This window comes from Uranotaenia lowii, chromosome 2 (assembly GCF_029784155.1).
Source record: "Uranotaenia lowii strain MFRU-FL chromosome 2, ASM2978415v1, whole genome shotgun sequence".
Classification (NCBI taxonomy): domain Eukaryota; kingdom Metazoa; phylum Arthropoda; class Insecta; order Diptera; family Culicidae; genus Uranotaenia; species Uranotaenia lowii.
The window spans coordinates 52,514,067-52,535,950 of record NC_073692.1 but is presented as its reverse complement, the minus strand read 5'-3'; the positions used below and the strand labels follow the sequence as shown (position 1 = coordinate 52,535,950).

Sequence of the window (21,884 nt, the reverse complement as noted above, 5' to 3'; positions counted from 1 at the left end):
GGAAAAATATAATCAACAAAGTTTTTCAAAACCAGCCACCATCATCCATGTGGATGGGTAGGGTCGTTATTCTAAGACGATTATGTCGAGAAATCCCGAATCGGCCATTACTCTGTGTGGGTTGTTTTACATGACCATTATACGACCGGAGGAGGATATCCGCGTCCAATCAGCAGCACCTCGGAAAATTTGCGCGAAAATGAGCACTCTTGAAGCGGAAGCGGCCAAAAGTGCCATCGACGGCAGATGAATCCGAGGGCGATAGCTATCCGGCCCGGGTCGTTAAATGGTTCCTTTTTTCTCCCCCAAACCGAGCTATAGCCTATCTGAGTGGGACATGTGACGATGGGGTATCGGAAAAATCGCTGCAACCTGTGGATAGCGTTCGAGATCGAGCTGATAGTGTCCGGGCGTCGGCTGGGGTGATGTCAGCTCGTAGCCGGCGCACATTTCGAACAGCAAGTGGCCGAAGCAGATGACATCGATGTTGTCCAGGTCCGGGGCTGATCGGGCCCACACCACCGCATTGACGCGGGAGCTCAGCCCCAGGAGACCGTTTTCCAGCCCAGATAATCTGATCGTTGGGAGCGGAGGGGGGAAATAGTAAAAAGAAAAAAAAAGTATAACACGGGAGACATTAAAAAAACGGTCGCAAAAATGTCGAGCAATTGTAATGAGATTATAAATAATGGCATTTGCGATTTAATGGGTCGTAATTTCGACGATGGCCAACGACGACGGCTGGCTGCGAGATAAGCGTGGCTTTGGCCGAGTTTTTATTTTATTTTCGCTTTGTGCCAACCTTTTATTATGGTGAATGAAGCATTTCCAGTGACTTCAAAGTTGTTAATTTTGAAGCACCACTGATTTATGTTTTTAAAATTAATTATTCGAATTATGGATTCAATTATGGCATGTTTACGGAGATCATTGCAGTAATGTTTTTCCAACTCAATTCAATTAATGAGGGCACTGTTCGGTTCATTTTTGGAACAACAAAATGAAAAATTTCTCAGTGACAAGTTCACTTTTGGAAAATTTAGTTAAAAGTAAGTAAACACTTATGAAAATCCAACTTGATAAGCTTCAAGTGATCATGAGCTATAAGAACCTGAAAAAGCACATGAGATCACTGAAATATTTATCTTTTCAAAATCTGGCGCTTTTTAAATCACTTCGAAAATGCCCTAGCATCTAGTTTTCAGCTTCAACTGATCATATTAATATTCGTGTGGGCTTGTGATATAGCTCAGTCTGTTGTCTCCTGAGGAGATGTCCGCGAGTTCCAGCCCAAGAGTAAACATCGAACACAGTTGTACAGGATAAGTTTTTCAATAACGATCCGCCAACTGTAACGTTGATAAAGTCGCGAATGCCATAAAGATGGTAAAACGACTATAATCGAAACAAAAAAAAAGGTGTATTTAAATCATGGAAATATGTCTTTGAAAATGTTTGGTAGATATTTTTTTTAGATTTCATGAGATGTGGTATGTAATGATATTTTTACTAATAAAATTAATAATAAAAAAGTTTGATAAAACTCACCTAACATTTAACGTTATGTGAATTTTTTTCAAATTTTTTTTATCATAAAGGATTCCAACTTCTCACAAGTTCAAAGTTTTCAAAACATAAATTTTCGTTTATCAATCATATAAATTTATTGCGTTTATTTATAGTTTATTTGCAGCAAGTTGAATAAAATTATATTGAATAAACAAATCATGTTGTTCACTTGTAAATATGCTTAGATTAAATCTTTGCGTTTTCCCAGGATACCGACTGCCAGGTTTTATCGATTCACGGGAATGAAAATGTTTTGGGAAATTGGACACTCCGAAACCTTCATGTTTATTTTTTATTATTTTAATGTGTAAGGTTTCATTATTTAATTCGTAATTTCACATACCAGTTCCACCTAGCGTCATCAAACTATAGCTTATTACAAAATCTTAACATTCCCCAGTAAACCATTAAGCACTGTTATAAGCCGGTTAAAGGACGGATAACAGCATTTGAGTGCTTATTGGCCGTATATCATGTTTTTTAGTGCCAACAGGCCCTGTCAGCCAATAGCCGCTAAACAAGCCGTAAATCGGTAAATAATGCTATTTCAGGGCTTACAAGCTCTGTGGATGACAGCTTAGTGAGGTAAACGTCAATGCTTCGAACGTGACATATACGAAAATAAACAGCAGTGAAATAAACTGCGAGATTTTCGTTTAGTTCAACTTTGGTTTGCTGCAGCCCATGCAGTCAGTGAAGTCTACCGGCGGTTCGAAACTGAGGACGATGAACAACGCGCGATTCATGGCGATGAAGGCTCCGGCTATCCGGAAGAGGCCGTCGGATCTATTTCCCAATGATTACTTCCTTATATTCTGATGGGGCATAGTAAACATCCTGGTCTGCGCCCGAAGAAAACCATCAATGGTTCTGAGAAAACAACTGAGGCGATTATAAATTATGTTCCGCTATAGTGTTTATTGTGGTGTAAATTGAAACCTATAAAACTAAGAACTGAGTGAGAATTAGTGTATATGTACATATGTAAATAAATAAATTATGAAATCATATACAAATGTTTCTTTTCTCTCATTTTGCTTGAATAAATATAATCAATTTGATAACTTTAACATTACGGATAACTCCTAAAATTATATTAATTGAGGGCTCATAGGATAGGGGTTTTATTTTAATATGCCACATAACTCAGGATATGATGCATGGTTGATTTTGTTCAAAGAGCAAGGTCGCTGATGTATTGTAAGTTATGCCAGTTATGCTTGGTTAAGAGTTCGATTCCGGTTGATTCTGCAAAGATCCATTCGACAAAAAAAAACATCAACTGGAGAAAGAAGGAGTGAGGGAGATAGCGTTGGGGCAAAAAAAGACGAAACATAAAATTATTTTTTATTTGTTATTGTTTTTCATCCAGTGGGTTGTACCCACTGGAAAAATATTTTGACATTTCCGCATGGATGTGTTTCGAAAGTAGGGTCAAGCAGTATATCGGCCGAAATACACGCCAAAAGTGGCCCTTGGGCAGCCCTTTAGTCGAATATAGAGCTTTCAGGCTTTGTGAGGCATTTCTATATTCGACTATACCGCTGACTAAGGGCCAGTTTTTACGGCTTAATGGTTACTTAGGTATCTCAATTTTAATTTTTTTTTATAGAGGATTTACACTAACTTGGTCATTCGTCTTCTTGACTAAAATAAGATACTAAATCATGTTGATTTAATTTTTCTGAGCTATAAAAGTAATGAAACCTTAATGATGCCTTAATTAGTAGAGTTTCCATTTTCCGGGCTTTTTAACGTTCCCGGGAATCGGGAAATCCGATGACCCATTTCCCGGGAATTCACGGGTTCCCAGGAAAAAGACCCAGCAAACATTTTTGTATGTAAACTTCTCAACAACTTGTTAAACGTTTCATATACATTATAGCATTTAGCAACCAAATTGGAGGCAATATACATACATTCATATTTCCAACATCTGGCTGAAGTGATAAGAATTATACGAATGGGACCACAAAATAAAAATCCCAGAAAAAGAAATGAAAAAAAATTTGCAAATTGAACGATATTCAACACCTTATTCGTACATCCTGAAAGTATACAAGAGAGTGCAAGATTTTCTCTCAACGCATGTAAACTGTTGCTAGTGACAATCTGACAATATTTAATGCTTCTCTCATTGGACAGTTCTTTCAAATACACCTTTGATTTTTAGGAATCTGGTTGTACTGCTGGTAGTATATAGAACAACAAGGCTGTTTTCTCACATGAAGCACGCGCGAGAGAACAATTGAATTGAGCGAAATCGTCTTCAGAATTTTTAAACATGGCGGACTTTTCATCGTATTCGATTTAACACGTTCGTCGCCACGATCATTCTCGTAGTTTTCCTGGCCGAGCCCAAAGAAATTCTCGGAGCGAAGAAATTAGGAGGGAGAACTTCAAGATTTGCAACGTGTGGCTAAACTGAGCGGCTGACTTGAGTAAGAGAGCGTAACACGTTTTGCATGTGACGGGCCTCCGAATATGGGTGCCATGGCGACGGACGTATTAAACCGACTGCATGTAACCACGACGTTTTACTTATTTGGTGGGAATTGCGACTCGCAGTAACGTTGTTAACGACTTATTTCTAATGCGATTTCATGTTGCTGGGAAGTGATAAAGGAGATGTTCACCCTCTACTACATACGAAAACAAATATTTACATTTGGTAATTTTACATTATTTAGCCTGATTTAGTATTGTGAAACATTTTGTACTATTTAATGATCCTAATTATTGAAAAAATGACGTATATTTCTTTCATCTTTCATATATCGTGTCTAGAAATTTGAAACCTTTAAATAAGAAATCAAAGCAAAAAAAAAAAACGTTTTGAATTATGTGGTGTTAAAAAAATTAAATTAAAAATATCGGTATGTTTGAGTTATCGAATGTGTTGTAGACAATTATGTAGAATAAAGTTTCTATAGAAAGTGCGGTATGCTTCTCAGTGAAGCCCACTTACGTCAAGCGAAAAAACGAGACAAATATATCGTATTTGGTCCGCAATGTGTAAAATTCAATGTTTAAACCATGTTGTAGAAAAACTATCAAAGACTAACAAACATTTTCCTTCCTGAACCTAGCAATTTTTCAAATTTAGCTTGTGTTAACTTTTAAAAATTTAGTACTTTTTGTAGGACTCGGGAATTCCCGGGATTTTCTATCCGTTTCCCGGGATACGGGAAATTCCGATTTTCGTCGTTCGTGGGAAGTCCCGGGATGGACAATTGGACACTCTATTATTTAGTTGTAATTAGATAATCAACACCTAATCGTGCTTTCATTTTGCTATTAATGCTTTAGTTTGGTAGTTTGGTATTAGAGTTTATCGTCATTTTTCAGCATTGTGACACTTTAATGGTAATTAAATATGGCCAGGAAAAAACCCAAATCATTCTATCATGTTGGCACTGATAGCCCATCTGCCTAATTGCTTGATAACGATAATTATTAAGGATGCCATCAAACGTGGATTGAAAATATGGAAAGAAAGTTATAATACTAACCTTACAATGCACATTCATCAGATTTTAGTGACTTGGAATAATATTTCAAACACTTAAAATTGTCGTGTCTTCTGGAAAGCTTTGAAAAAAAAAAAAAAAATAAACCAGTTACCTAGGTTTTGATTCCGATACAATAGCTTTTAGGTTACCTAATATAAAGTAAATACAACAAAATCCAACGATTGCGAACACTTAAAAAAGCTAAAACCTTTCAACAACATTCCCGTAAATTTATTAGATTTTTTTCCGTTTTCAACACGTCAGAAATCTGCTCTGGAAATAAACTTGATTGTAGTCGCAGTGTGGATAACAATGGTGAAAGTCCATATTCAATATACTTAGTTACGTCTATTTTATTTCAACAATGTAAAAACACCACCCTTTCATTTACTACTTTGTTCAAAAACCTTCCAAAAACATCGATACAGACTTCAAACAAAGACTGACCACGACCGGGTTTCCTCCATTTTGTTTCCAGCTACGCTCTGGCTTTTGCGGTCCTTGTGGTTTTATTTGCCCATTTTTTTTATTCCATTTTATTTTTCCTATCTCTAAATAAATCATCACGTGACTCGGCATGAACAATCGAGGAAGAAACCAACTAATAGGCTTAACGAGCGCCCGTTTTTAGGTCGTTGGACCTAAAGGAAGATACGATAACACTGCAGCAAGACTTCTTTTTGCGAGTGTTTGCGAGACATGCTGCTTCCAAAGGTAATTTGGTGCGAAATTCCTCTCCCGAGGAGTGTAACGTTCTAATTAACATTTATAAAAATTAAATAACGCCATAAACAACATGTTTCCGTCGGTGCAGGGGAGAATTCATCAGTTCCGCTTCCATGATGTTTACGCCTCGCAAATATAAACGACCCACGACACGAGGGCAGGCTGAAGGCGAATGAAAATGTCAACCGGGAACTGATTTGCCCACCACCCCCACTGTTCCTAAGTTCATACAGATATACCATGAACCATAAACCACCATCAGCTGTACAATTTCACGTGCCACAATAAACCAACCGACTCCCGTTCTGGCTGCACCACAGCTTATGGCAGGGCACATTACGACCCTCCAGCCAGACAGATTCCTGACGGAAAATGAAGACAACACGGTACTGGGGCGGCATTAATCTGGTTGCCACGTGAGCAAAATTTTAGTATCGCGTGTGTATTGGGAGCTCGAGGCGCTAAAATTTTAGAAAAAGCAACAGTCACCTACAAATGTTTTTAATTTAAATTTATTTTCTTACATATAACTAGAATTAAATTTCCCTGACGATCTGGGGAAGAAACAAATCGATAAGGCCAAATTACCAAAAAAAAAATCCTACAAAAACGACCGTTTTGCTTCGATGGCGCTTTCAAAGGTTTCTCAAAGTTGATACTGTGTTTGGTTGGATCTGGAATTGTGCCATTACGTGAAAAATGCAATGGAGCGTCAAAAAGTTAATTTGTTTTTTACTTGCAGAAGATGGACAATCTACTAAACTTGTCATCATTTCGATAAAAAGAAAGTTCTGAGTTATTTTGAAGCCTCTCTATGAACAATAAATTACTAAGTAGTATTACTGAATATTTTGTTGATTTTCATCCATCCGCACAAAAGTTATCCACAAATGAAGTGTTCCATTTTTTCGAATACAGTCCTTACTAGTTCTAAAATAAATTTAGTTGTAAACTTTCAAACAATTGTAAGTAAAAAATTAGAAGTAAGTTTGACTACACTATTGGGAAATAACAAAAAAAAAATGAAATATAATAAAAAATAAAAAAAACTATAAAAAAAATTAAAAAAAAACAAATAAAAAAAAATTAAAAAATGAATTAAAAAAAAAACTAAAAAAAATATGAAAATAAAAATAAAAAAAATGAAAAAATTATTAGAAAATAAATAAAAAAATAATATACCTATATAAAAAGAAAAAAAAAATGAAAAAAAACTAAATTTAAAAAAAATAAAAAAAAAATAAAAAAAAATTGAAAAGAAAATCATAAATAAAACATAAAAAAAAATTTAAAAAACATAAATAAACATAAAAAATAAAAAACCATAAAAAACGTAAAAAAATTAAAAAAAACATAAAAAAAACATAAAAAATAAAAAAAAAACATAAAAAATAATAAAAACATAAAAAAAATTAAAAAATTAAAAAAATAAAAAAATAAAAAAAAATCAAAAGAACTTAAAAAAAACATAAAGAAATGAAAAAAACATAAAAAAATATAAAAAACATAAAAAATACATATAGAAATTAAACAAACGTAAAAGAATTAAAAAAAAAAAAAAACATAAAAAAATTTAAAAAACAAAAAAATTAAAAAAAAAACAAAAAAAACATAAAAAAAAAACAAAAAAAAATAAAAAAATAAACATAAGAAAAATAAAAAAAAACGTTAAAAATAAAAAATGAACATAAAAAAATAAAAAAAAACAAAAAAAAGATAGAAAAACATAAAAAATTTAAAAAAAAAATAAAAAAAAAAATAAAAAAAAATATAAAAAAATTAAATAAAATAAAATAAAAAAATACAAAGAAAAACATAAAAAATGAAAAAAAAACAAAAAAAATAAAAAAAAACAAAAAAAAATTACAAAAAAAACAAAAAAAAAATAAAAAAACTTAAAAAATTACAAAAAAAAAAACAAAAAAAATAAAATGAATAAAAAATAAATAAAAAAAATAAACGAAAAATAAAAAATAAATAAAAAATAAATAAAAAAAAGAAAAATAAAAAATAAATAAAAAAAAGAAACTTAACTTACTTACTTAATGATCCCGCGCCGATCCTCCGGTGCATAGGGCCGTGGTAAAAGACCTCCACTGTTGACGATCCGGAGCCAGCGTCTTCACCTGGTCCCATTCAAGATTCTCGTCGACAGTTCGGATTTCAGCGGCTAGGCTTCGCCGCCACGAATTTCTGGGTCTGCCTCTTCTTCGATGACCTTCTGGATTCCAATCTAGCGCCTCTCTGCAAATCTCGTTTTCATCTCTTCGCAGCGTGTGCCCAATCCATCTCCACTTACGTTCCCGAATCTCGATTTCTAGCGCCCTTTGATGACACCGGCGATGTAGTTCCTCATTCGAGATCCAATTGCCAGGCCACCAAGCGCGGATGATATTCCGCACACAGATTCTCTCCTTCCAACACAAACAACAGACAACAATCAAACAGACACCCAACTGACAAACGCAAGCAACACTTCATTTTGAAAAAGCCGTTTGTTCAGTCTTTCAAAATCACCGTTTGGAAAGTTCTGTGGGATAGTTTTTTAAATTTATTATCATTTTTAATTGGTAAGCTTAGTTTAATATTAAATTATAAAAATACTAATTAACAAAATCTAACAGTTCGTTCAGGAAAATGTACAACAGTGCCAGACATTAGTCTTCACCAAAGCCACATAAAGATGACCACATTGTAAGTAGGACAAAACAGATTATGCTCAAATCCATTAACTTCAAATATGTATGTGAAACTTTGTAGTTTTCCCTGAGGATGAGACCAACATAGTCTCGAAACGTTGGATGAAATAAAATAATCATCAATCCGAAAACAGACTGCAGTGCCGATTTCAAAAAAGAAAATCAATACCACATAAAAAAAATATTAAATAAAAATTGATAAAATTAAAAAAAAATGATAATATAAAAAAAAATTATTGAATAAAAAAAAAATTATTAAATAAAAAAAAAATTATTAAATATAAAAAATGATGAAATGAAAAAAATGATAAATAAAAAAAAATGATAAAAAAATTCAACAATATAATAAAATAAAAAAAAAATGAAAAAAATAATAAAAAAAATTTAAAAAAAATAAAAAATTTAAAAATGAAAAAAAATTAAATCTTAAAAAAAGTAATAAAACAAATAAAGAAAAGAACGAAAAAAAAATAAATACAAAAAATGAAAAAAAAGAAAAAAAAGAAGAAAAAAAAAGAAAAAAAAGAAAAAAAAATAAAAAAAATAAAAAAAATGAAACATCAGGAACAAAAATATAGGTTGTGTGATATTCTGGGAAATGTTCCATTCTTGGGGAGAAATGATTTTGAGAGAAAACTTCTGGGAAGTGGTGCATTCTAGGAAAATAATAATAATGAGGAATTGTTCATTGTTGGGTTTGATTTCGGGTATTGGGGAGAAACGAATTTGGATGAATGTTTCGGGCTTCTGGAATACAGTCCTTTTGGTTTTTTTGGTCAGAAATTATAATCTCAAATATAATTTAGGTTTCATAAATTTTAATTTCACTAGTTGCTATATGCGCTCAGATTTTATTCGCGAGCGCTTCCCCCTTGGGTGACATATAGCCACAATCCTTCATTCCATTCCGATACGAAATTGGCTTTGTTAATTTACTGTCCGGGCTTCGCGCTGGACAACCGGCTGACAAATTGTTTTCGCCATTGCGTTAGTCACAGGCACCGGCCGGATAAATTACTTCCGACGGGACGCTTTGTTTTCGCAGCCAGGCCGTTTCGTTGGAGGAAAATCGTTGAGTTGCAAAGTTCACTTCATTACCATCTCCCGTCACGTTCGTTCCATTTTCGCTAAGTTTATGTTTGCCTCCTGTGAGCGTATGTGTGTGAGTAGAAGTTCGTGTTTGTATACGTACCGGGCCACACCATTCTGCAGTATAACATTTCCGCTATGCAAATGGCCGTGCGAGGGAATTCCGCGTTCCCGTAGAAATAACAACGCTTCTAAAATTTGACGACCTAATCGTTGTACCTGTGACAGGGGCAAGCAGGTGGATTTCCGGGAGTATTTACGGCTCCACGGTTCGTTCCATTGGGACTTTTTTTTGCGTTAATAATCCGGAAATCCAGGTGGATGATTGAAGATTGTTAAGAAAAAAAAGGAAAAAAAACAACACTATTACAAGATGGCGAAAAAATCTACACCGCATCGTTCACGCGGGTAACTTCAAATGGCAGAAGAGAAATTGAAATGGAAATTATGCTCCCCACTTTTTTACAGCTGCTGTTGAAGCATCACTCCGTAACGAGCATATCGTCAGCATAAATGGCGACGAGGACGCGCTCGGTTTAGACGCAGTTAGCGAAAGAGAACAAAGAAAATGCGAAAGGGCATGACGAATATAATTACCTTATAAATGAGATCCTTCAGGCTTCCGCGGGGATTGAATGGCATTACCAGACACGCGTAGTGGGTGGAATCGGTGGAGAAAAAGCCCATATCCAGCACCGGGTAGATGTAGGGATGCTGCAGCGACCCGAGCAGCTCCATCAGGATTCCTTGCGGGCATTCGGATGGCGGCAGCTCTTCTAAGGCAATACAGTCGGGAGGTAATGGAAGCAGTGTCATCAGGCGGTCCGTACGTATCTGTGAAAAGGAAAAACGGAAAGAAAGGGCAATATTCAATATTGTTCACAGCTTGAAAGGGGGTCTTGCATAGAGATTAATCAAATTCTGGACCTCGTATGATATTCCAAAATTGGTTTTGTACTGGGTCATCTTTCTGCATTTAAAGGGGTACGGAAGCGGTGTTTATATCAACATAATGAGTAAACATAAAATATCCCTTTTCATTACATGTTTCATTGGGTCAAATGTGAACACCCGTCTGAAGCCATGATTTAACAAGAATGATATGATTGAACGCCCAAATTTGAAACAAAGAATTCATGAGCTGGCCAAAGTTATTCAAATCAAAAATATAAACAAATATGGGGAAATTAAGAAGACCACGTATTATACCCTTATTTCTTGTCATAAACATATTCCTACAAATTTTTTTTGGATAAACACATGTAACACATAAAATTTTCGTTAAACGCGTCGCATTACTCCTCAGAAATGTCTCAACTGATTCTAATAAAATTAGTTTTAGAATATTCCGTTTTTATCAAATAAAAAAAACACATAGTCATAAAAATAGTCCGTAATAATTAAATTAGTAGTTTTTGAATCAAATAAAAATCATGGCTTCCATTTTTTGGGGGTTCCCGTGGGTCACATGGAGCCCGTGGCTGTTTTTTTTGTGACCCGCGAAGCTTTTTCCATAAAGACCACATGAAAATCTTAAACCTATTTAAGTGTTGAGGGTTTTCCTTGGTTTCTGTGGAGTTGAAGTTTATTCAAATCTGCATCAATCGTTCAAGAATTCAAAACGAAAGTTGGAGAATAACCTATATGGACGGGATTCGACCAGACCGAACTGAACGCCAACAGCATTTTTTCAAGACACTTGAACTTCATGTGCAAATATTTTCATCTAGAATCAAAATCTTTGATGTTTATGAGCTAGAATCAATAGTTTATAATTCAAGGAACTCATTTTAATCATTCGTATTTGGTTTTGCGATCTAGGATATAAATAACTCGAGATTTAGTTTCTGTTGTTTTCAAATTTTCTAATGGCGCTCAGTTCGGTCTGGTCGAAGGCCGGCCATATATATTTAAATTTTTCAATATTTGACACACAACTGTATTTTCGAATTGCAGATGTATATTGAGATGAATTTTCGTTATTTGATTACCTTTGACCGTTATTCTAAAAGCGATGAGAGCTCCTAAATGGGTTCATAACACTGGTTGACTGGTTTTAAAAGGCTTTATGGAGAGGGTAATATGATATTTTCAAAAAAAAAAATCTTTAAAATTTAGTACGAAGTTATACCGAGTATCGGAAAATATTTATTTACGAACCAAATAATTTATTTGTTTAAGTTTTGATTGTCATGTTATAATATCCACTTAAAAGTTATATAGTTTAATGGATTGCAATTATAGTTTTATTTTACGAAAAAATCTTATACCAAATACCTCATAAAATATATATTATGAAATTTGCTAAAGATCAAATAAACGAATTTTGCAAACTTATGGAAAAATCAAGGAAGCTTATCACAAACCCGACAGATAATAAAATGGTCGATGATACATTCGCAAAAGTTCGAAACCATTGAAAACCGTTATTATTATTCTACTGTTAAAATAATTATTCCATTATATGTAGGTATGTAAATATGTTTAAAATGTGCCATCAGTGTCAAAATTAGGTCTTTTTTTAAATCTCTAATTACATTCGGTTTCAGCTTTCTTTTTAAAGCGTTTGTTTTTACATTATGTTAAAATTTGGTTTGAAATGCTGCCGAAGAAATAAAACTAAATTTTAATAATTTTAACAAATTTCATTAATTTTTGAAAGATGTAGCAAAACACACTGAGTCTGCTAGTATAGCTATAAAAGTATGTTAATTAGGATATAGCTATAAAAGTATGTATATAAGAGTGGCAGCGAAAAGAGTCAAGTTGAATTTCGAAAACGTTCCGTAGAAATTTTATAGATTGAGTCAAAAAACGTGCCTTAGGCTTTAATTTTGTTGCCAAATAACATAAAACGCATAAAATGTGTGATTTTTGGTCAAAAACCGACTTTCTGGAAGAACCACCCATTTGAAAAATTACTATACCCCCTGGTCTAAATTCAGTTTAAGATAACAAGCCTAATAAACATTCATCCGCGATATATTTTTAAGGCAATTCTGAAATATTCCATACAAAGTTACTGGTTTTGAATCATAAGCGTAAACTTTCATAAAACAATTAATTTCAGGTAATTTTTTATGATTATCACTTTACAATATAATTTTTGAATGAATTTATGAAAAAACAACAATTCCTTAACTTTCAAATAAACCCTTCAAATCTGGAATACGATTTTAAATGAAAAAGATATGAATGAGAAAAATTTGCATGATTTTAAAAAAATGATCCCAAACTTTTGGGCGATTCACCATACTAAGGGGTGATCCCAAACTTTTGTAGGATAACTTAAGTGTCTATTTTGTTAATTAAAAGTACATTCTTAAATTTTGGCAAAAAATGTTTTTATTGTACTTTGAGAAGTAAAGAATAACTCATATTTTGAAATTCGGTCCACCCTAACTTTTGGTTAAGTTTAAGGTACAAAACTAAAACATTATTTTCAAGCAAAATACCTCCGAAATAGCTATTGCTCATTCTCTTTCAAATGAGAAATGAGATCAGGAGATTTGCAATATGTCCTAAGACGGCTGAGATTTGAACGATCAAAATTTGCATGTTTTTTAACGAATGATCCCAAACTTTTGGCCGGCAGTGTAAACCCATGTTTTTCTCATACATGGACAGGTGCTTTGTGGTTTTTTTAAAACCAATTCGTAATCTTAATTGATGGTCTTATTTGCAGGTTTCAATGAAGGTTTTTTTTCCCTTGGTTTTGCTGTTTTTGATAGATTTACAAAGATATGGATGATCAAAATTCCTAACATTGAACTTTTTGTTCCAGTTTTGGTCCTGGACTTGTAACCTTTATTGGACCTAGATCTAAAATGTCAGTAAAAAGTAAGTTTTTTCGAAAAAACATCAAAAACCAAATTAAATATTTTATTTATATACGCTGTATCAAAAAATTGTCCGTACAGCACGTTCTTCGAAATCCAAACAATCAAAAAGTGCACTTTTTCAGTCAATAAAAATACTACAATTACTCCATTCCCTGCAGAAACTTGTCCTTTTTCTAGATCAGTATTAAAAAAGTTTATGAATTAAACCTTAAAAATAATCCAATTAATTTCGTATAAAAAAAGTCCCAAAACGACGTCAAAAAATTGTCCGTACACTTAGGCCTTTTTCAAATATTAGTCAAGTAAACAATTATGTCATGTAAACAGTCTGTCAAACGCAGAAACGTGAGTTGAATCTCAGCAAAGACAATTTCCAGTGGTCTGAGCGATAAATACGGTAAAATGAACGGTTTTGAGCGTAAAACAGTAGATTTCAACAATTTGTGGATATAATTAACAGGAAAATGTCTGCTCCTCACAAAAAAAAAAAACCCGTTGACATCCGGAAACTGATTGCTGACCTGAAGAATGATGGAAACAGCTTGTCCGAAATTGCAGGTATAGTAAAACGGCCACGATCGTCGGTTAAGTATGTCCTTCAGAACTTTAAGAAGACTAACTCCCTGGAGACTACTCCAGGAAGAGGCCGCAAATTGAAGCTTACGGATCGTCACCATCGCATCATTGTCAGGGATATCAGTCAGAATCCTAAAATTAGTGCCCCTAAACTAGCTGACAGCCTGAAGAAGTTTGGAAACATACAAGTCAATCCTCAAACGGTACGGAACATACTTCATGAGAAAAACTACCGAGGTCGTGTTGCTCGTAAGAAGCCTTTTATATCTGCTAAGAATAAGAAACAGCGGCTGGAATACGCTCAAAACTATGTCCTGGAACCGGAAGAGTTCTGGCAGAACGTCATGTTCACTGACGAAAGTAAATTTAATATTTTTGGGTCTGACGGAGAGTATGGCGCAAGCCAAATACTGAATTGGATCCGAAAAATTTGCGACTGACAGTTAAGCAGGGTGGTGGCCCTGTAATGGTGTGGAGTGCTTTCAGCGCAAATGACACTGAAAACTTGACTTTCATTGAATCTACGATGGATCGATTCATGTATCTTGACATTTTGAAGCACAATTTGAAGGACAGTGCGATGAAGCTGGGTCACGGTTCCGATTTTCATTTCGTCCAGGATAATGATCCGAAACATTCATCCAAGCTAGTAAGGGAATGACTACTTTCCAATGTCAAATCAACACTCCCACACCCTCCCCAATCACCGGACCTCAACCCAATTGAAAAATTTGTGGGATCATCTCGAAAGGAAAATTCGTGAACATACGATTCAGGACAAAAATCAGCTGAAGGTGGTTTTGCAGGAGGAATGGCGTAAGATTTCGTCCACGACTACCCAGAAGTTGGCCATTTCGATGAAAAGACGCCTACAGAGTGTAATTGTAGCAAAAGGCGAACATACCAAGTATTGATTTGATATTCTGGACCTTCTTTGTGAGAATTTTCACTCTGTACGGTCAATTTTTGATATAAATATTCATGATTTTTTTTAGTTCATAAGTCTTTTTAAGAAAATAAGTATAATGATTGTTGATTTAAATGCTGCCTAAGATTGAGCAATAATTTGAACGTGTAATGAAATAAAAATGGGATTGTTTCGTTTGGTCTCAAATGTTTTATGAAACGATTAATATCACATGCACGGCTGTACGGACAATTTTTTGATACAGTGTATATAAAAAGCAATTTCTGTATGTTTGTTTATTTGTTTGTTTGTCCTCTATAGGCTCGGCCGTCTTAAAAGTTAGAGGGTCTGAAATTTGGCATGGATGCTCATTAGGACCAGGAACGATGAAAATTTTTTTCAGATTTTCGGATGAACCCTTCTGAAGGGAATCGTTTATACAAGACAAATATTGTTTTCGCGATATTCACGTTACTTTTCGTCGGATTGTGTTGAAAATTTGTACATGAGTGTTTTGAAAGACGAGCAAATGATTTCAGGTGTCAAATTTTGTGTAAGGGGTCAGCCAAAGGGGTCGTCCGTATTGATGATGAAAATTGGAAATATTGAAGTTACTATGCAATGGATTGCTTGGAAAATTTGCACACGAGAGTTTTGATGGAAGGGCAATCGATTTCGGATATCAAAGATTGTATAGGAGGCCATCGAAAGCGGTTCAACTTTCTGGTAACAATAGCGTTGTTTTGCAACGATCGAGTCGAAATTTATGCACGCGGGTTTTTGGCACGGTCAATTGATTCCTTATTTCAAATTTAATAGCAGACGACAGAAAAAGTGATTTTTCAATATTTTTGCAATTAATACTTAACAATGAATTCGTAAGTGCATTTGGAAAATGCTTGGCAATTGACTTTAGTACAAACTATTCATGACATATTCTAAGTTGAAAGAGAAACGGAGTTCGTATGGGATCAGCTAGTTCTAAAAAAAAACCATGAACCAATATTAGGGATTTTGATTGATTCACATAAACACCTTATTTTCTATAATGAATATCTGAAACTTTTTCCTCATTAGCACATTTCTCAGTAGCACAGTAGCTAGTAGGTTTTTTGTGTTTACTTGTTGCTTATTTACCTAAGGCTGACAAAAAATGTTGGAAATGCTCAATATAGGTTCTTAATCATTCCCTTAGGAAAATTTGCACCTTAATTGATTGGTTAGTATTGGAAAAATTAATGTCAATTCTAAACGTTATGTTCGAAAGTGTCCTATTTTTGGGCCCTTTAACTATTTTCCGGGTTTTCCAATGATTTTCTATTGTTTGTTAAATAATGTGATTTTCTTAATCTCTCGGAGTTCGCGAAATGCTTCTCACTAATTGAGCTGTCTGATTTACTACTGGGTCCGGCAATTGAACTGCTACAAAACTTTAGGAGTGATTATTTCGAAGTAAACTGAGTTAGATGACACCTTGTCACCTTGTTAACATTATGTCTAAGATGTCAGATGATATTTTTGTTAATTTTGTAATCAAGTGTTTTTTTTTTTTGTAAAAATAGTCTTCGAACCTTAACGTAGTGCTTTGATTGCCTAGTTTCAGGCTGTGAAACGGTAGAAAGACATATTTCGTGAGTTTTCCAGTGAGTGTATGTTTTTGGCTTTCTTACAGAAAGGCATAGCGAACGGTCAGTTGGGGATATCATTAATTAAGGGTCCAAGACCCCACTTTATAGGTACCAATCGACTCAGCTCGACGAGTTACGATGATGTCCGGGAATTTGTATGTTCCATAAAAACGTTCTTAACACATTAACTCCTATTCTAGGTTTCACGATTTTGATTAATTTAGTATCGAAAAATTGGATTTTTTTTCCTGTAGGTCCTATCTCAAAACCAAAAAAAAACAAAATTGTTTAAAAAATTTCTATTCTATAGAACATATCATGCTTACGTTGGCTTCAAAAAAGGTAGCCATTTGCTCAGCAGCAGCAGCCAGCAATCGCTAGATTAATTACGGAGGCGATCGAAAATTTGACAAAAAGTTCGTCAAACAGCAGAGAATCGAACCCACGACATCTAGCATGAGAGTTTAGCAGGCTAACTCCTAGACCACTAGTGAGTGTTGAGAATTGTGGCTCTCAAACTTGAACAGTTTGAAATATTTTGATAGTAAATGAACTCGTTGAATATCAGTTCGCTTATCCTCCAAAAAACGTACTGACCACCTTTTTTTATATTGAGTTTAGTTATTTTTGCTATCAATTTTTTTAAATTATAATCTGTTTTATAGATTAATCATATATAATTCAGAAATAAGGAATCCATTATTGTGTCATTTATTTCCAAAGATAATTTACATTCTGTAAGAAAGCCTCCAATCCACTGATAAGTGTATTAAATCGGGTTTTGTTTTTATTTTGGCTCGCACTCGGAAGATACCTGGAGATCAGAAGTACCCAAGTATAGTATGATGGGGATCGTCAAGCTACAGTGGTGACACCTTCCATGGTGAAGACCATCAAGATGCACCCTGAGAGAATTTGTTGACGTAGTAACACTAAATTGGCGATAGATTTTAATACACCGGATCAAAATCGCCGTCGGATCTTGGAAGATGATTTTTAGGCCCAGCCTTACAAGATCCTAAGATTTCAAGACCTCTAGTTTGAACAAAAGCAAGAGCGGGTAGAAAGGGTGAAGGCGCAGCTTACCCAGTGTTTTCTGCCGAAGAATTCGTCGCCGTACAGGGTTCGTGAAAAAAAAACAGAACTACAGATTTTGGTTACCAGAAAGATCACGAACCTATGCAAACGTATTAAAGGCCACAAGACGACAAAAATCTGTCTTATTAAAGGTTTGGGTCGTAATCGTCCGTACTGTGCTGGTGGAGATCAATCGAACAGCCTGAAGAGGTGTAGATCAATCAATTTACGTATCGAAAATAGTTCTACGGCATGTCCTCGAACTGTGAACACGTCCTAATTTTGGTTTTAATTAGTGGTTTTTCAGCAGAACTTCGCATTGGCTTACGAAGGAAAGCCATTTTTGTGTGCGAATATTTTTCGAATTTTTCGAGGGTTAATTTCGAGTACGGAGATGTCGGGGAGTTCGCCGGACCTGAACCCTATGGACTTGGCTGTCTAGGGTATACAAAAGCCCGAAGTCTACTCTACAAAACATGGCGGGTTGGAAGTTCTAAAGTGCCATCTAGTTGAATCCTGGGATAAAATACCACAAAAACCACCTGCGGGCTTTTTAGAATATTTGCCTTGAGCTTCTGCAGCGAGTGGTTAAGCTCAGGGACAAAAAATCGAAAGGCGCCAATGAATTTTAAAAATATGATCTGTTTTGATGTAAATCGTATTAAATTTTAAAGAAAAAGTATTTGTTTTGATCAAAATATTTGTTAGTTCCAATGTAACATTTCAATTGCCGGACCCTGAAGAGAAAGTACTATTTTAAAAACGTTGAAAATTTTATCAGAAGTACGAAGCAAATAGCAAACAAATTTAATAGGATACAGGAAGAATTCGAGTTCATTATTTGCATAGGAGTGTATTGAATCTACGCCACCGAAATGAGTTATTTCCGATTTTCGTCATTTTAGCACTAAAGTAGGCTCTAGATCTAAAGTAGAAGCATTCACTCTATTTGTAGTTTTTGTGGTGTTTATTCTTAATAGGAAATTAATATAATAAATATATTAAACACAGGGGTTTATTGTACCTTAAGATAAATTGTACTTAATAATATTTATATGACACTACAGTCTCACTTACCGTGCAATCATTCAGCAGAAACCAGTGCTTGTTCGTCCGGGATCCGATGTCATCTAGGTGCGCTATCGACTCGTACCGGCCCCCGGAATTCTGCAACCAATCCTGACAGGCAGCGAAGGCTCGATCCCGGGCCACCCTCTCCCGGGGACTCCGATCCGGGGCCCCGATGCCACTGTCCAGGGCCGTGTACTGGTACCGCACATTGTGCCTGCAAATATACAAACAGGAAGAGAGGACGACATGAGATATTGCATTCAGAGCAGTGCTATGCATCGATACTGGAATTCTCTAAATCTTCTTATCATTTGGGGATACCACCACACACAGATGGATCTCACATGATGGGGCTAGAGTTCGAACAGTTAAAACGGAGGAGCTTTCCGAAAACATAGCCAGGAATTTGACACACTACGGGAGAAAACAACCCCGGTAGCTAGCAGTTTTTAGGGGTTGCTCCATTAAAACAGATTTGATTGTTTCCGGGGACACCGTGCCGATGAAATGTGGAGTGGAGGAAAACAATCAAACGAATCGTTGGATCGATGTTTTTCCGGGCGATGATGATGATGATGATTCGTTCTTTCACGTTTCTCTCATCGGCCGCTGTGAAACAACCGGGACGGATCGGAACGGAACTGAATGGAAGGGGGGAAACGATTTCCTCTCGATGTGTTCCACCCAACCTATGAATGTACGGAGCAGAGAATTGTTGACGATGCTCGGTCTGAACGATGACGTTGCTCGATTGCTTTTAGTCGCACGTTTCGAGTAAAATGGATCAAATATCTCGGCGGGAAGTCGATCCGGGCGGCCGGCGCATCAGGTTTCATGCTTCAGATGCCGAACAGAGCGGTCGGATGTTGGACGTGGTGGAGTGGCCAAGTGGCCAGGCAAACTATGACATGCAATCAATTTGCAATAAAACGTAGTTAATGTTTCGACAATCAACGTCGACAGGAGGAATGGCATTCCGAAAAGTTGGAATCCAAATATTTTTGAATCCCTTTTTATTTGCTGGGCGGTGAACTTTTTATTTTTTTTTTTCCGGGATCGGTGAACTTTTTAAAGCGGTAGGATTTTGCTTTTAAGGATGCGAAGTCATTTGAATGGTTGTATTTTGTATAAGGAGAAAAAAGATATTTTTAACATTTTTTTTTTTTAATTTTATAAAGATTTATTAAATTCAACATTGTTTTGTGACTTAAATACACAAAATAAATATGGGAGAGTGGGGAATCATGGGCCACTTTTTTTTCGTTGTTCCATAACTTCTTTATTATAAATGATAGAATTAAAATAAAAAATGGTATGGTTTTCTACATTTTCAAGTTATCATAAGGTTTTTTTTTTAATTTATACTAAGTTATTTTCCCCAAGTTCTGACTGTTTGAAAAAAAGCAATATTTTTTTGGATTTTGAAAAATGGTGGGGAATCGTGGGCCACCAAATCCAAATTGACTAAATAACATGCAAAGTTTATGAGTTGACCCAAAACTGAATTTCCTAGTTCATTTCGTTATTTTAAAGCAATTTCAGATTATGAAATAAAAAAGAGAGCTGTGATGAGATCGCATAAATTCCAAAACCTGGCTCGCGAACGTTTTGGCAAAATTTCTTATAAAGGATGGACATATATTTTTCATAATTCTTTATTTGGCATTAGAAAACTTCACAGATAGGAAAAACGTATTTTTAATTTTTGAATGTGTATAAAAACATAACAATATAGGTGATTCAAGATGAGTGGCCCACGATTCCCCACAAGCTATGATTTGTAAATTGATTGCGTTTGTGTGACTTATTGATGTTTCATCAAAAATTCCTTTTCCACGTGAAAGATCATGACAATACTAAGATCATAAGCGTATGAGCATATTTTTGATATGCACTTTAGGTTCCCCATCGATGAAATTAGCGGGTGTTTTTTTAATTATGTAAGTAATTTTTTTAACTTTTTTTAGCTTGATAAATAAAAGAAGCATATGATGCGTATTTCAGTCAACAACATATAGGAATATATGATCACGCAAAGCGACGACGATGACAGTTGGTTTGAGATTTTTATCTCAACACACATCTGAGATATTAAAAGTGGCCCACGTTTCCCCATGGCCCATGATACCCCACTCTCCCTACTTAAATCATCCCTCGCAATTTTTTTCAAATGTCCACTCAATTAATATGGCTTTTAAGACTTTTTTCCTTCCGCTTGACTGGAATTTGAATGTGGAATCTGATTTTTTTCGGTCCTTGTTCAATATACCGTTTTTTTTTCTCGAGAAACATTTTCACCGTTAAATTGTCAAAATTTGTCGAAAAGGAAAAGTTTTTAAATTGTTATAGTTGTCAAAATTGTCAATGACATCTTCAATTTTTTGTAGTTGGTATGATTTAAATTGAAAAAAAAAATTAAAATATTGACAAATTTTAAAAAATGGTCAAAACTGATCTGAATATTCGATAATGTCAATATTTTTTAAATAGACATATTATCATACTTATCAAAAATTCCAATATTGGAGAAATCAACCACTTTGTCAAAATTGTCATAATATTCCCAATTGTCGAAATTATTAACACTATTTAAGCTGTCATATTTATAAAAATGGGTTAAATTTCCAATTTTATTAAAATTAACAAAAAAATCAAAATTAATGTCAAAATTATGAGAACATTTGAACAACTGTCAGAATGGTATAAATTTCAAAAAAGTTTTTTTTTTAATTATAAAATTTTTGGGAAAGTTAAATTGCTTGAAGATTGTCCAAATCGCAAAACTATGAAAATATCAAAATTAAATTGGTTATATCGTCAAGATTATCAAAATTGTTTGAATTATATAAGATGTCAGCATTGTCGAATTATTTAAAATGATCTAAATATTGTCGAATTTGTTAAGGTTGGATAAATCACATAATGGTCAAAAATATAATTAAAAAAATTCTAATAAATGTAAAATTATTTAAAATGTTAGTAGGGTGACAGACATCATCATCTTAACTTCATTTTTGCGTATGATCAACAGTATTCTTGATATTAGTGAACTTGTGATAGAAAAATGATAAAAATGCATTTTGTCATAGAAAATTTGGCCTTGAAGACAGTTTCTAACCAGATGGTAACATTTCAAACATCTGAATAGCTATGAACCGCAGATCTCAATTTAAAACAAATATTTCAAG

At 34.5% G+C, this 21,884-nt stretch overlaps 1 protein-coding gene across 3 annotated transcripts in view; it reads right to left on the bottom strand.

Annotated features, from left to right (window-relative positions):
- LOC129743593 (uncharacterized) overlaps positions 1–21,884 on the bottom strand; it is a 98,970-nt gene that overhangs the window by 29,947 nt on the left and 47,139 nt on the right. For all 3 annotated transcript variants that reach the window (XM_055735657.1, XM_055735659.1, XM_055735658.1), the window contains 4 exons: positions 18,703–18,910; positions 10,193–10,429; positions 9,699–9,880; positions 373–574 (listed from right to left, as the gene is read on the bottom strand). In XM_055735657.1, coding sequence (XP_055591632.1) covers positions 373–574; positions 9,699–9,880; positions 10,193–10,429; positions 18,703–18,910 — 829 coding nt within the window. The remainder of the gene's footprint in view (positions 1–372; positions 575–9,698; positions 9,881–10,192; positions 10,430–18,702; positions 18,911–21,884) is intronic.